This window comes from Oryzias latipes, chromosome 3 (assembly GCF_002234675.1).
Source record: "Oryzias latipes chromosome 3, ASM223467v1".
Classification (NCBI taxonomy): Eukaryota; Metazoa; Chordata; class Actinopteri; order Beloniformes; family Adrianichthyidae; genus Oryzias; species Oryzias latipes.
Genome location: NC_019861.2, coordinates 23,183,507 through 23,199,228, shown reverse-complemented (window position 1 = coordinate 23,199,228; position 15,722 = coordinate 23,183,507). Strand labels below are relative to the sequence as shown.

General features: G+C 42.9%; 1 protein-coding gene across 1 annotated transcript in view; it reads left to right on the top strand.

Moving 5' to 3' along the window:
* Nucleotides 1–703: 703 nt before the first annotated feature.
* kiaa1549l (KIAA1549 like) overlaps nt 704–15,722 on the top strand; it is a 66,523-nt gene continuing 51,504 nt past the window's right edge. Inside the window, exon 1 of the mRNA XM_023953517.1 lies at nt 704–1,051. Within this exon, the coding sequence (XP_023809285.1) occupies nt 850–1,051 (202 nt within the window). The 5' untranslated portion in view covers nt 704–849. The remainder of the gene's footprint in view (nt 1,052–15,722) is intronic.

Sequence of the window (15,722 nt, the reverse complement as noted above, 5' to 3'; positions counted from 1 at the left end):
TTGTAATTTTTTATTATTAACATACAGTAAATGTATTATCAAAAATAAATACAATTTAAAATAAGTATTTACATTACAGCTGGAAAAAAAAGCACTGTTCTTTATACATAAGTGTGTATTTGTATGTTTTAGAAATGAAAATATTCCAGCTAAATATTTCATTTCAAAGTGATATCACTCATGTCATTTCTTGCAAAGACTACAGCTTGTGGATCCAGCGTCTGTTTCTGTTGTTTTGACTAGATCTTCCGTTGATCTTGGGCGCCATCTAGTGGCAAACTAGAGGTGCATCAACCTCTGCAAAGTCCGCACAAAATTGCAGCCGCTTTTCACTCGGCTCTCTGTCGTTTCACTTTCGGCCAGTAGAGGGCGTTCTGCAGACTGCTTAGCTGTGACTTTCTTCAGACAAGAATTAACCGCTAATTTGCTCAGTTTGGACTCGCTAGCAGATTTGTTCAAATGCCCCACGTGTTTGCAGCAGCAGCAGAGAGAAAAGCCTTCATTTGTGCGTCAGTGTCGCCTGGAGCTACACACAAACCGTCCATGCAACAGAAGAAGAGCCAGAGAACAGCTGACCGCCTAACCTTTGGCCAGACGCGCGCGCCGCCTTGCGCCACACGTTGGGAAGACTGAGCGCAGAGCGATAGGGCGCATTTCTTAACCCCCCCCCCCCCCTCTCTCTCTCAACTCCGCGTCCCCCATCCTCCTCTATTGATCCACCGAGTCCTGGACACACGACACGACCGCGGGATTGTCGTGCCCTCCCAACCCCCCCACCCATTCCACACACACGAGGATTGATCAAATGCATTATTTACGAGCGAAACTTCAGCAACTTATCCACTGGATATGTTTCCCGGTTTGAGGAGTGATGGGCGTGCAGGTCACCCCGAGGAGCCGGGAGCCCGCGTAGCAGAGCCCGGCGGATGCTCGGCGCCCAGGACGGATGCTGGAGGAGAGAAGGGGAGGTGTGTGAGGAGCGCAGCAGCGGGGATGCTGCTGACCGTGGCTGTGCTGGCTGCTGTTGTCCGGTGCACGGTGGCTGCAGAGGGTAAGCACAAGGCGCCAACATGCATAGATGATGTGTTGCATTCAGACCCTTCACACTGAAGCCGCACTGTCGTCGAGGTGATAGGAGGAGGGAAGCAAACAGAACTGAAGCTTTTGTGTGTGTGTGTTTTAAGGCACGCAGCGTTTTGTAAACCGCTGCAGGTGCAGCATCCACAGGATGTATGAACCAGTTTTTAGAAAGAAAAAACTTCATTTTTTTTCTGTGCAGCCCCACAACTTATGCTGCATTGCATAGGAATGAGTGTCACAAAATGTGTCCTAAAGGCTAACGTTTCATCAGAATAAAGTGTCTCACTGATATGACACGGCTTTCATGGGACCACTCTGCACTGCAAATGATTGGGTGATGTAAGGGCAGCTCTCACTAATCTTCCCACCTGAACCAGTCAAGTCCTTTGTCTCACTGATCAGATTGCACAGCGCAGACTCTGCTTCTCCTCCAGCAGCTGCACCCATGCCTGAGCCATTTCACCCTCAGCCCTGCATCTCAGTCCAACTTCACTTCCTCCTTGTTCTTCTATTGCCTTTTCATGTGGGTCTGATTTCCACAAGAAAGCCTCTCAAACATATTATTTAGTTTAATGAGCTGCAGGGGCATATCCTGGAATTGCAGTGCAGTCGCAGGACAGTCAGTGTTTCAGAGCATCTGGGTCAGTACTAATGACACACATACTGTTGCCCACTGAGGGGCTGTTTGTCTCCGATGAGGCAGATGAGGTAAGACTGGCCGACTTTGCAGCCCTTCAAACATCACTGCTCGGAGAAAGTGCTTGCCTGCGAAAGAAGACTGCATGTGCACTCAGCCCGCAATGATTAATCATGCCACTTGAGTACAGATGGTCCAGACCACAGCTGAAATGAGAACAAAACAAGATCCTCGGTGCAGGTGCTCAACAAACACTGGCTCTGTCTTGCCTTTCCCAGCTGCAAACCATGATGTTGTAGTTTCACCTCTGATCATGCACCGCTACAGGAGGAGAGGAGTCTCCTCCTCCTACCTCCTCCTTCTTGTCACAGTGCATCCATTCTTAAAGATGAGTGCAGACCCAACACCTGAATGTGTTTTCATAGAAGCATGCAGTGATTGCATCTCTAAAGACTAGCATTTGCTGCATGTTTACAGCAGTCTTTGGTCAACTCCTATTGTAACATTTCAGTGTGTCTTCTGTTGAGATAGTTCGCTTAACTGAGGAGTTATTAATGTTTATGTACAAACATGTCCAGTTTCAGGTATTTTCTTTTTAAATTTTCAAAGTAAAATCTTTTTAAAGTCTTAAACAAACCAGGAATTTTAGCTGAAACCTATTAACAACATATTTTAAAAAAACAAAGTGAACATTAAACAATATCAGAGGGATTGGTACCTTTGCCCTTTTCAGCTATACTGATCTCTTGGCAGGAATCTTTATTTTTTTTTAATCTATTGTGTCTATTATTATTTTTTAAATCTCCTTTGTTGTATTTTTTGTTTTCTTTTTTGTGAAGGTTTAAGAAAAGCACAATCATTGAAAGACAGAAACTACTAATGTAGATAAACTCCTTTTGTACAATCCTTGATCACTGAATGTAAACTGACTGATAGATTTGGGAGGTTTCCCACATTCTATACAAAATCCTTTTGTTTAAACAGTTTTATCTTAAGTAAGAGTTTTGGTTTTGAAATATGTTCAAAAAAGGAAAGCTAGCAATGAGCGTATGAGCGGGAACTGAAAGAAAAGAAATCAGACAATCAAATCAAACTGTCCCGGCAAACAGGCAAAGTTCCAAGGTGATGCATGAAACTATAACATACCGGTAATTATTTCTATGTTAAAAATGTACATGTTCCCTAATGTTCTACTTTGTGCCTTCAGTCTTTTGAGCCAGTTGGATTGACGAATGTGTTGCAAAAAATGCAGCACAGATTCAATAAATGGAAAGCTGAAAATTATTCTCTAAAGTTCTATTTCTGCAAGCTTGCATTTAGAAAAAAATCAAAAGCTTCCTCACTTTACAGTGACTGAAAGCCATCTATTCCTTAGTTCTTCTGAGGTTATTGGTGTGAGAATCCTCCAAAACAAATGTGGTATCAGTTTGGTTTTGTTGCTCCTCTGTCTCAAAGGTTGATGCAGTTAAACCAGTTTTGCCTGCAACTCTATTGTCCTTTCATGTTACAATGTTGTTGCATCTTCAGTCTAGGGTTGGCAACAGTGCTAGCAGCTGCTCATGAAGAGAGAACTGATTTAGAAAGTGCAGTTCTCAATTTACCGGTCAATCTTTGTTCCAGCACTCATCTTTGGTCATGAACTCTGTGTCATGATTGAAAGAACAAGGTCCTAAATAGAAACGGCTGAGTTCCCTCTGCAGGGTGTCTGGACTCTCACTTAGAGATAGGATTAGGAGCTCAGTCACCCACAGAGAGCTCAGAGTAGAGTTGCTGTTCCTTCACAATAATAGGAGATTGTTGAGGTGGCATGGGCATCTGGTCCGGAAGTCTCCCGGGCACCTCATTGGGTTGGTGTTCAGAGCATGTCCAACCGGGTGGAGATCCCGGGGAAGACCGAGGACATGCTGGAGAGACCACGTCTTTTGGTTGGCCTGGGAACGCCTCGAGATTACCACAGGATTCCTACCTGTAGGAGGGAAAGGACTGTCTAGGCATCTTATCTTAGGGTACTGCCCCATGATCTGGCCCTGAATGAGTGGAAGAGAATGGACCGATAGACCACGATACAGTTTTGGGGTCTATAGGAATGCTGCCATGGCGCACCTGTACAGGCAGGCCATGTGCTGCCGTGCTTTAACAGCAACCAATTAATCCTCACTTTGGGATCTGCTAGAATTTGGCACAGAACAAGGGGTGTGATGTGAGCAGGCCCAGTGGATAGACAATTAAAAACGGGGTTTGTTTGAAGAAAGAATGTGTTTAACACACATTAAAAAAAAAATGTAAGGTGTTGCACACAAAGTAAAAAACATTTTACCTGTCTGCAAGTGTCTGTGATTTATGGTACCCACATAAAAACAAAACAGCATCATCACACATAAAATATTTTATCAGAGTACTTAACTGTATTGTCTCATGGTAGTAGAGGCAAGTTACTACTTGATGGTAAAAAATTTCAAGAAGAGAAAACAATAAGTCCATATGCCATGACTCAACTTCAAGACATCACCTGGATCAATACGAATCTTCATCAACGTCTTAATAGCTTTGTCCAGTTGATTCAATATGACGCCTAACTATTTGACATCAATAAAACAGTTTTATGCCTTGATAAATAAGTTCTCCTTAATTTTAGTAATATCTAATGAACAACTATAAATATAATATATTTGAAGCCTAGGCCAGATGACATGTAGGAGATTGAGGTGTAGGTGAAGGCACCTTTAGCTTTTTGACGGTAAAATGATTTCCGACATTTGCTTTGTGTCCACGTACAACTACAACCTGTGTGTTGCTCATAAATGCTGACAGCTTGGCTTTGACAGCAGCTGGCCCCATAGACCTCTCTTTAATGAAGAGCTTTTGCCAGTCATCCCTTTTCTACTCAAGATCTCAATGAATGAAGACATGAGAGCAATACTTGAAGCCATTTCCTGTTTGCAATCTGGTCTAAAGGTTTTTTACTCTGCCAGATGACAGTTAAATGCGGATCCAATGCCTCATGACACGTTCTCTGCCTTTTTTGTTATTTTTTGACCTTTTTAAATTGGTTTTCTTCTGTATTTTTCTGTTTTCTCTTTGTTTTCCTTTCAGAGCTGCCAAGATAGTTAATGTTCGCACAGTTTCCAGAAAAAAAGCGATTATAAAAAGCTGAAAATTACAAATGGAACTTGCCCTGATGACCTGTCTATGTAAGCTTGGGGTTTTTAGGAGCACACAGATGATGTGATTTCCCTGTTTATTTGACTAGAGAGATTAACAGTACAGCAGTTAATTATGATGAGGGTAAATCTTTCAGATGGGCTTGAGATGTTTGCACCTGCTTCAGTTCATGTGCATGTGCTTGCAGGGCAGATAGTTTTCTAGCATTGAGCTCCTGGCTAGGCTTGTTTGATTTGCATTCCTATGAAATGAAAATATTTATCGTAAACAAAATCCTTAACTAAATAGGCAATTTACAAAACCTTCAGAGGATTATTTAGTTAAAAAAAAAAGATCTTTATATCTTGTGCTATTTTTCAGGTGACCATTTGTTTTGCAGACAAGTAGATCTATGTATGTCTTCATTTTCCTTATCTGAGCTGGGAACAGGCTCAAAACTGTACTGTTGGATAGATCACTATTTTTGTTGCACTGTAAGCTAGGGGGAGAGAGTGTTAACAGAAAGTATAGTTATGAGAAACAGGAAGGGGGGGCGGCCTTGCTCTGCATCCACAGTCCAACCCACTACTCGTAGGCGAATTTCTAATGAACTATGGCCACAGGTTTTTTGATTTTGGCTTGAAACAACAAGACCACTGGGTGTACTTTTTAAAATCGCTAAACATTGAATGGCTCTTTAACATGTTGGGCAGACATGAGTGGATTAAGTAAAACACTTAAGAAGCAGGCTAAGTATTATGCAGCAAAGAAAACTGATTAGTACTGCCAATCATTCCGACTCAGAACGTGCTGTTAACTGTACAGGTTAAATTTCAGTCTCTCGATGTTTTTTTCTTTTCTTTCAGATCTTATGAAGTGCTGAAGGTGCGAAGTTTCTCTCTCCCTTGTTGCTATTAACAAAGCGCTTCTAAAATACATATATGTAATGATAGGAAAGATAAACAGCTTTCTAATTAGTGTAATGGACCATCTGCCTCACATTATCCCACATGTAGCTCAGTGCAATCAGGGAATTTTGTGAGTGTGTGATGAGCTTTCTTGCTGTTTCTATTCTAAATGTAGCCGTGGCTTTGCGCCTCGGCCTTCTTTTGCCTTCTTTGTGTTTCTGCCTGTTTGGTGGAGACTGATGGCACATGAAGGCTTGGCTCTGCTGCTGCTCCAGAAAGGGCAGCAGGCTGCCTGATTTATTGGAACACACTGTATAATACGCTGCTTTGCTCTGCACAAAGCCAGCCTTAAAAATCTCTGCATCACAACGGACCTCAAAAGCCGATGCTGCAAGGAGGAACTGCGTTGGAAATTTCGGAACATTTTGTTTCAAACTAGGTAGTTCCCAGAGGTTTGTAAAGTTGTTGCCATCTTTTGCGGTGAACGTGTGAAAAGAATTTGGTAAACTGCACATTACATTCTACTCTCTGTCGGGCATTAATGCAGGAAAAGAACCATTACTTTCCAAACGCGACAGACGCTTAACTTCATGTGCTAATCCTGATAAAACTGTTCCTTATCTCACCCTAACACCTGCAGCCATGCAAAAAAGATCACATGGGCCTTTACCTTCTTTAAAAGGAGGTCTAAACTAATTGAATCCCCCTCTGTGCCTCACAGTTTATGTTTGTATTTACAATTGTCTTGAAGGGTAAAAAATGGCTCTGAAAGCTAATGCTCAGATTTTATAGTTTTCTCTGGAATAGTGCAGACAAGTTAAAGCTGTTTAGATCTGTGGTGAACAATAAACAAACAGGACAAACTGCCAGAGAGATATCCCCGCTGCTCCCATTTGTTGGAAGACTCATTGAATCACTTTTAGTTTGTATCTGTTGTAATTATCTTTGAAAACACTAAATGTAGCTAAAGGCTTCCCTTTGGATGTCTGCACCAACACCTCTGTGAAATGTGACATTTTAGCAGATCCCTTTGAATCTCCAGAGGAGGGAACTTCAGATTGCTCCAGCATTACCTTATTCACATGTTCATTCAAAATGTTACCCATTTAACAGCTAGAAAATTGGGACCGCTCTGTGGATGTCTCGAGGAGAAGTGGATATCAGGGAAAACTGCTGACCCAGTACATGGCCCACAATGTGTGTGCACCCTGCCTGCACCCAGACGACAGATTTACTTTGTCATGTTTTCACTAAAATAAGAAATATTCATGGATAACAAAGAGATTATAAGGGGGCAAGTAAAGAAACTTTGGACGGGGTTCTGTCAGCCCTTTGAAAGATGGGTAATGATAATTTCTGCCTTCAAAAGAAAGAATTTTTAGGGAGAAAAGGTTTTTATATTATTTAGAAACTGTGACTTCTTTGGAGAGGTGTAAAAGCTCACCTCAACAAAGACAAAATTGGAGAACTTCTCCTTGGCTTTTAAGGAACAGTTAACCCTTGTGCTATCTTAGATGACCCCACCCTTACATTGACGTGTTCTCCCTACCATGACAAAGGTGGATAAAGGTGGAAAGATTTCATGTAATCCATGGACACCAGTGAAGATCACAAATCATTGAAGAAAAAAGGTTCAACCCACTGTTTAATGGGTCTAGACGACCCAACTCCCAATGTTAAAGTGCCTAGGATAGCACAAGGGTTAATAGGAGCTAGAGCATAGGTCTGAAACCTTTAAAACTCTCACTGCGTTTTTGTGGCCAAAACCCAGTGAGAGCCGCAAAGACACTTTAGGTGTCAGCTCACCCTGGCACAAATACTATGCTATCCATGTGTTGGTTTGTATGCATAAGTATGTGAACTGTAGTTATGTGTATTGTGTACATGTGAGACATGTTTGTATGTGAAGATATTGGAGCATTTGACTGTGTGGACAAGCCCCGCCCCTTTTAGACTAAGATTTACACCTAACAGTAACGATTATAAACTTTCAGCAACTTGTTGGTTTATGATTCTACCCCAGCCGCCTTTTATGTAATCATCGTCCAATTTCCTTAACCCCTCTTTTTCCTCTTTCTTCTGTGCCGCTACCCCCAACATCCCTCTCTCTTATTTCCTCTTTTCTGTCCGGTCCAACAAAAAAGCATATAAATATAATCAATATTAATAAAGTTGAGCCAAAATTACAAAATGAGTTCATACGAATATACATCTTGTGTGTCAAAAGATTCATAACCCCATGTTGTAACAGCAAAATCTGTCCAACGCGAGGCCTTCAGCATCTGTTTACCTAGCAAAAAAAAAAGGAAAAAAAAACACTTTACTCTTGTCTTTGTGAAAATAATTCATTCACTTATAAAATGTAGCTTTCAAATATTTACAAAACTGTATTTTAACATTGTTATATTTTTCGATTCATAACATCTAAAATTTCTTTTACATTTGACAGCTGCACGTACTAGTTCCTTTCAAAATAAAATACACCCTGTGTCAAATAATTACTTGAATTTACTTGAATTAAAAAAGCATTGCTGGCAGGGTTCACAAGTGGTCACTCATGTGGGGGCCTCGTCAACACCCGCCCTCCATTCCCTTTTCCTTGCATCTTAGAGATGCAGATCATGGGGCAGACTTTGGACTAGTGGAGGGGGGCAAGTTGAAACACCCTGGCTTGTTTCAGATCGGTGCGCCCCCCCCCCCCCCCCCCCCCATTTTAATTGGGTAATCTAAATTGTCCTTTGGTGGGAATGTGAGAGTGCGTGGGTGTGTGATTGTGGACACCCTACCCTGCGACGGACTGGCGACCTGTCCAGGGTGCCCCCCTGCCTTCGCCCACAAGTGGCAGGGATGGGCTCCGGCAGCCCCGAGGCCCCGAAAGGGAATAAACGGAAGAAGGTGAATGTGTGAATGAATTTAGTCACCACACACTATATGTTGGCATCACATATAGGGGGGAAGACAGAAAGGGAAAAGGAAATAAAAAAAAGAATTAAAAAAGCAAGAAAGTCAAGTCAAACATGGTGTTTGGTGAGGGCGAGGCACACAATCACTCACACACACCCAGAGACAATTTAGAGTCTCCAGTTTACCTACAATGCATGTCTTTTAGAAAGTGGGAGCAGGAGTTGCAGGAGAAAACCCACACATGCATGGGGAGAACATTCAACCTCTACACAGAACGGTCCCAGCTGGGATTTGAACCAGGTACTTCTCACTGTTAGGCGAACCACTCTGCAACTATCCTTTTTCTTCTTATACCATCAAATTTAAACATGACCATGTTGGTGTAGAAAAGAGTAAAAGGCATGCAAGACATTTTTAAAATGTTCAAGAGTCTTAACATGACACAGTAAGACATGTTAACTCGATCTCTGTTGGTGCTTAAAGTCAAGGGATAGTAGGTCAATGAAGAGAATCTTGTATTTAAAACCCAATTTAAACCCTAATAGCAGCACACTGATATATTTTTCTCTTCAAACCATGAGGGGAGTCTCTCATGTTGCCTTCAAAGTTCTCTGTTTTTGTTGTCTTTGTTGTTTAAAGTTTAGCAACAGCAGGATGTCTTCCACTGAAATGTGGGAATCTGCGGAAAACAATGACTGAATGCAACATTGTTGGTCCATGACCCCCTTTCATTTTAGGAATTTTTACATGCAAACCTGTTAGAATATTTCCTTTGTCATGTAAATGTAGGAATGCTGGTACTTTCTGTACACTAATTGGATTAGAGCTTGGATAGCATAATTAATCACTCATTAACACACACATCTTGTTGTTTTCTAAAAGTACATTTGCTTTAACAAATTGCCTTTCTTTTAATTATTGAAAGAAATAAAATATTTATGTCCCAATTAAGTTTGCACTGAAAAAGTTGGTACATATTTTATCAAAAGAAAACGTAACGCTTGTGGGGCTGGAACATCAACCTCTTATTTGCAGCTCATTGAAATGTGTTTGAGTTTGAATCCCAAGCACGTCTTTGAGCAAACTCACTTTCTGTCTTGACTCTTTATTAAAGCAAGCTAAAAGTGGAGGCAGACTACTTGGCTGCAAAGATGACAGCTCTGGTAAAGCTTGAAGAGGAGGTTAATGTCAGTGAACATTAAGGGAAAACTTTTCATTTTTTAGAAGTCTTGTCTTATCAATGAGTTATTCAGCTTTGTTGAGACTTTAAGAAGGTTTTTTTCCTGATACGATGCAGAAGTGCTTTGGGGTCATTTTTTTCATATTGATGATTTACAAAAGGAAATTGTCTTTTATAACCAAAAGAACATAAATGTCTGCCTGCGTCAGTGGTATCGCTTCTGTGCTTTAGGTCTCCGAGGCCATTGCTTAAATTTTAAAATGAGCCAAGCTGCTCTCCACAAGCTTATTCATTAGTTCATTACTGGGATAATCCAAGTGTGTAGCTCCGTTGTCATCCTTTGCATACACACCTTAACGCAGACGAAAAAGCCTTTTAACATGCTCCTGCTCTGGAACAAGACCATAGGAGTGTTTTTTTTCTTTTTCCTGGATTCCTCCTTTCATTTTTTTTATGTGGTTCCCATATATTGTGTGTCTGTTGGTTGCATATTGACTGTTTGGACCTCTCAAAATTGTGTTACTTGTTTAACAGGGAAGAGTACTTTTGTTTTGAAGGTTTCAAAAATTTAGGAGCCTATCTCTCACTTCTTTTTAAAACATATATATATATATATATATATATATATATATATAAAATGGCATTGCTATTTCTATGTTAAATTACAGCACAGGACTGGATATCATTTATTGCACAAATGACCCATAGCTCTATAATTAGATTGCAAATAAGAATGCTTCAAATTTTCATCCACTGGGAAAAAAAAGCAAAGCTGACGGTTTTACTGCATGGTGCAGTATGAATGAAATGCAGTTTGGAGAGTGACTCAGACTGACCCAATGCTTCTCTGTTGGCTGCTCTGCACAAGTTTTTGTGATCAATGTAGGTAACGGTTATAGCCTTAGATTTGGGTGATGTCATAGTATTGTATGTTTTCTTTCCTGGAAAACATATGCTTTTTACGCAAATATAAAAATATAACAATACATTTTATTTGTCTTCTTCACTGAAGGATGATCAGGTGCAAAGATAAACTCAGTCAAGCAGTGAGACAATAGAAAATAAAATATACCTTGGGGGGGTGGTCCCTTTGCCTGTGCTGGGGGGGGTTGGCGGGGGGCCCTGCTCGGGGGGGGGGCCCAGTGGCGCCGGATGGGCTGCCCATCTGCACCTGGGGCTGGGATCGGCCCTTCCCTGGCTCTGGGACGGGACGGGACAACCCTCTCGGGGCCCCCGGTCGCTCTGGGTGTCACCCGCTTCGGCTGCGGGGTCTGGGGTGGGGTGGGGTGGGGGGCCTGTCGGCCCTGTCCTGTGGGGGGGCGTTCTGGGGGGGAGGGGGGCCCCATTATTGGTACGGGTCGGGGGGGCTAACGGGTCGGGGTCTCCGCTGAGGCAATCAGTGGTTGCCTCGGCCGGTTGGCCTCCTCGGTCCCGTCGAGGCCTGACCAGAGCTCCTCTAGGGCCGGCGTCTGGGGGTGGGGGCCTGGGCTTGCTCCGGGGGGGGGGGGGGGGGGGACGCTTTCTGGCTCCTCTCTCTCTGTGTGGGGTGGGTGGTGCCGGGCCTGGGGTGTCGGCGCCTCCGGGGGTGGGGCCCCTGGGCTGGGTGGCCCTGGTCCCTTTGCTGGGGGGGGGCTGGGGGACGGCTGTTTGACCACCGGGGGACAGTCTACCAGCTGTCCCCAACTTGCCCCCTTCCTCATATAACCTCATATTAGGGTGAGGGGGTGGGGGGTCTAGCCTGCGATGCGCCTTGGGGGGGGCTACTTGGCAGTGGCCCCCCTCCTATGGTTGCCGTATGGAGTGGGCCCCCCCTCTTTCGGTTTTATTTGCACCTCAGACATGTAGGGTCCTTGGTAGGGGGGGTGCTTGGACATCACTGCAAGCAAGCAGCAGATGTCCTCCTGGCACCCTACCCGCCAATTTTAACCGCACCTTAGACATTTAGGGCCCCTTGGTGTGGAGGATGAGGGGACATCACTGTGAGTAATCAGGAGATGTCCCCTTAGTTCCCTACTCGCCAATTTTAACTGCACCCCCCTTAGTACACACACCCCTCCCCCTTCAATATATACATTCAAACATAAACACACACACATGCACACAAACACCCTCTCAAACACCCATACACGCACACACATTTTACAAGGAAGGTGGGACCTGGGTCCATCTGTCCCCTACCCCTTCCCTGGTGGGGGGTGCGGGCCTCTTGGCGATGGCGGCCATGTCCCTTGGGTGCCGGGTCTCCCTTGGGGGGGTCCTGGCTCGTACCTGGGGTCGGGGCGGGGGGATGCCCGGAACTCCTGGGTGGTGGTGGGGTGCTCGTCTGGGGCTGTGGGCGTCCCTCTCCGGTGGGGCCCTGCGTTGGGCTCTTCCGGCGCGGTGGGGGGGCTGCTTTCCTGGCTGGGCTGGGGCGGCGCTCTCTTTCCCTCCGCGCCTCCCTGCTCTCTGGCTCTGGGGGCCTCGCGGCGGTCCTGCTGGCCCTGGCCTGGGTGGCGGTCTTGGTCGCCCGGGGGGCGGTTGTTCCCTGCCTGTTCCTGTGTGGCGTTGGGGGAATTCCGGCTGCCGCTGCTGCTGCGGCGGGGGTCTGGGTGTGGGGGTGGCTGGGCGCTCCTCCTCCTTCTTTTCACATTCCACCATCCATTTTAGAAGAACATAAACACTCACTTGAGCACAGGTGTTAGCTCACCTTTGCACTAACAGTTTGCATGATTGAATGAATGAAAGATTTCACACTAGTTGGTTTAAAGGCATAGGTATGCGTTCGTGAACACTATCTGTTTTGTGTACATGTTGACATGTGGACATTTTTGCAGCTAGCAGGTGTGTTGATAATATTTGAGTGTGTGTGAACAGGCCCCGCCCTTTTTGTACTATATTTGAACCATACCGTAATGATAAATAACCAGTAAACCTGTCTGCTCTATGCTGCTTCATGGTCTTACCCCCCTTCCCCTCCTATTATCACCCTCCTACCCCCCCCTCTCTCTAACGTCCCTCTCTCTTCTTCCCCTTTTTCCTTTTCCGTCCGGTCCAACACCAAAGATTTTCAAACATGATTGAAATTAATAAAGTTTGGCCTCAATTACAAAAGGGGTTTATTCAGACATACCTTTGGTTTGTCTGAAGATTAATAACCCCTCTTGTTAAAATAAAATATGTCCAACACAAGAGGCCCTCAGCTCTCATCTGTTTGCCTAGCTGTTGGACAGGACAAGTTTAAAAAAAAGAAAAGAAAATAAAATATACCAACAAAAGAAAACTCTCATAGCCAACATGACTTTTTGTATGTTTTTATCCCTTAACTTCTTCAATAGCAAGGATGAACACATCAAACATTTTCAAAGTTTGATGGATTGCACTCTTTAAACGATAATGTAATAATACATTTTCATGGATAATTTTGCAAATAGAATAAAATGTTTTGGCCAGTTATGTACCCGAATTGTGAGCTGTTTTGCCTTAAAGGGTTTACTAAATTACTAAATGAAAATGTTAAAAGACAGAAGAATATGCAACTTAAGAAATGAAGCCAAATAAATAAAGTACTTGGTTTGGGAAAAAAATCTCAAGTTAAGATAGTTATGAAAAACATGGATATTGTAAATGTATGACAATAATATAGCTTTTAAACATTGATGTGCAGACTTGTAGGCATAATTCTGTGGTGCCTTAACTAGATACATAGAAATGAAGTGAATTTAAGATTTAGGGGCAAAAACCTTTTTCGTTTGTGAATGGGCTCTTTGTTGGAGGAAGTATAAATAAACTGAATTCATTGCTTTTGCTTTCAGGACCTGGCTCGGCCCCATGTCAGGGTTGCTTTTTTCAGTTCTTGGTTACCATTTTCCAACTGAATGTTATCTTTCAAGCTGTAAATTGGAAGTTGTGATGGGTTTAAAATATTCACTCCTAAAGCTTTTTGGTTGTCTTTAATGCTGCCTTGATTAACTATTGTTAATTAAATGTTTTTTTATTTTATTTTTATCCGCCACTCAGACTGAATTGTAGCAATTAAAGCTTAATTATAGTGAAACAACATAGTACAAAAAAAAATACAAAATGACCAAAGGTGCGTTCTATTCTAAAGCATGGTGACATAAATTCAATCTTTTACAAGGCAGACATTTTAGCATGTGGAGACAAAAAGCCCTGGTGGGTTATAATAAGTGCAATTTCTAATAGAGGAAGTGATATAATACATTCACAGCAGGATTCTTACCAGCTCTATGTTGCTGCTTCATAATGAATGCGAAGAAAATGAGGATGTGCGGTTGCTTGTCAGTGTTAGTCAGAGGAATCTCATTTTTGCCACCTTCACAGTGCCAGCTGTAGCATGACACTGTTGGCCCTACAGCGTTGTGGTGAATTGAGAATGTAGTTGAGGCATTTATTTGAAAGCTCATCCATCATGCTGCCTGCTGCAGTCGGTGGTGATGTCTTTGTTTGCTTTGACCATGGGGGGTGTTGAGGTTCAATATCTGATTGCAGTGATGTGAGACATAAACACTTTTTGTGTTATAGCATGAACATGTTGTTAGATGTCAGCGATGCTCACCTGCTCAGTGAAGCATTTTTTTCTTGTCCTTTTTATCAATGTCTTGGATTCGAGGATTGTTTTGAGGTATGTTGCTTTAATTGCATATTCATGATAGTTTTGTTGGGGGATTTTTTTTCCTAAAAGAAATCAGGTATTTTCAGCCTAAATTTGTTCATTTTTAGGCAAACAATTTTATTATTTTATCATTGGCAGGTGAGTTCAATAATGGAAGCTTCACAGTAGCGCAGCTCCTGCTTAACCCTTGTGCTATCTCAGATAACCCCATCCTTACATTGACGTGTTTTCCCTACCATGACAAATTTGGATAAAGGTGGAAAGATTTCATGTAAAGCCATGGACACCAGTGAAGATCACAAATCATTGAAGAAAAAAGGTTCAGAGCACTGTCTAGTGGGTCTAGAGCAATGTTTTTCAACCAGTGTGCCGCAGCACACTAGTGTGCCGGGGAAGATGGTCAAGTGTGCCGTGGGAAATTGCCATCTCCATCCATCCATCCATTTTCCATCCATTTTCCATCTCCAGGAAATCAGCTCTGTGTTCATCCAAACAGGCCCTGATAAAATACTGAGTAGTTAGGAATATAAAAGATCTTAAAATTACTTTTAATTGGGGTTTATTTGATTCTATTAAAGACATTTTGATAAGAATGACGGTACTGCGATTTACCTGCGGTTATAACTGTTTGCGGAAAAGTCCCGCCCCTTTAACTGTCTCCGCAAATCATTCTTGAAGGCTTAATCACATGTTATCAGTCTGACCAATCAGAAGTGCTGAAAGTCTTCACTTCCTTGTTCTTAATTCTGCTGATAAAGTCGCTCAGTTCTAACATAAAAACCAGCTAAAGCTCGTCTTTAGCGGTGTAGCTTTCCACAGAGTCCGGTGTCAGACCGTGGAGCAAATGAACAAAACAATGAAGCTCAGAGACGCGAGTCTTTCTGCCCTTTTTCTGCAGTTTTCCCACTACATCTCCCATGATGCATTGGCTTAAAGGGACAGTGTCTCAGCGCACAATGAGTCGTCCTTGTGAAACGTCTTGGAACCACAACAAATAAACAAACAGTTTCTAAATTTTGTAATCTAACTTTTATTTCATCTATTAGAAAAAACAGCCGCAACGTCCTGCTTTTTCTGCCACAATTATCACAAAAATGCATGTGAGATTGCGCGGGGGGGGGGCTGTCGATCAATACAGACCATGAATTTCTGCTTCTTTTTTTTTTGTGGATGCTGGTGTGCCGCAGGATTTTTGTCAAGGTTAAAGTGTGCCTTGGCTCAAAAAAGGTTAAAAAACACTGGTCTAGAGGACCCAACTCC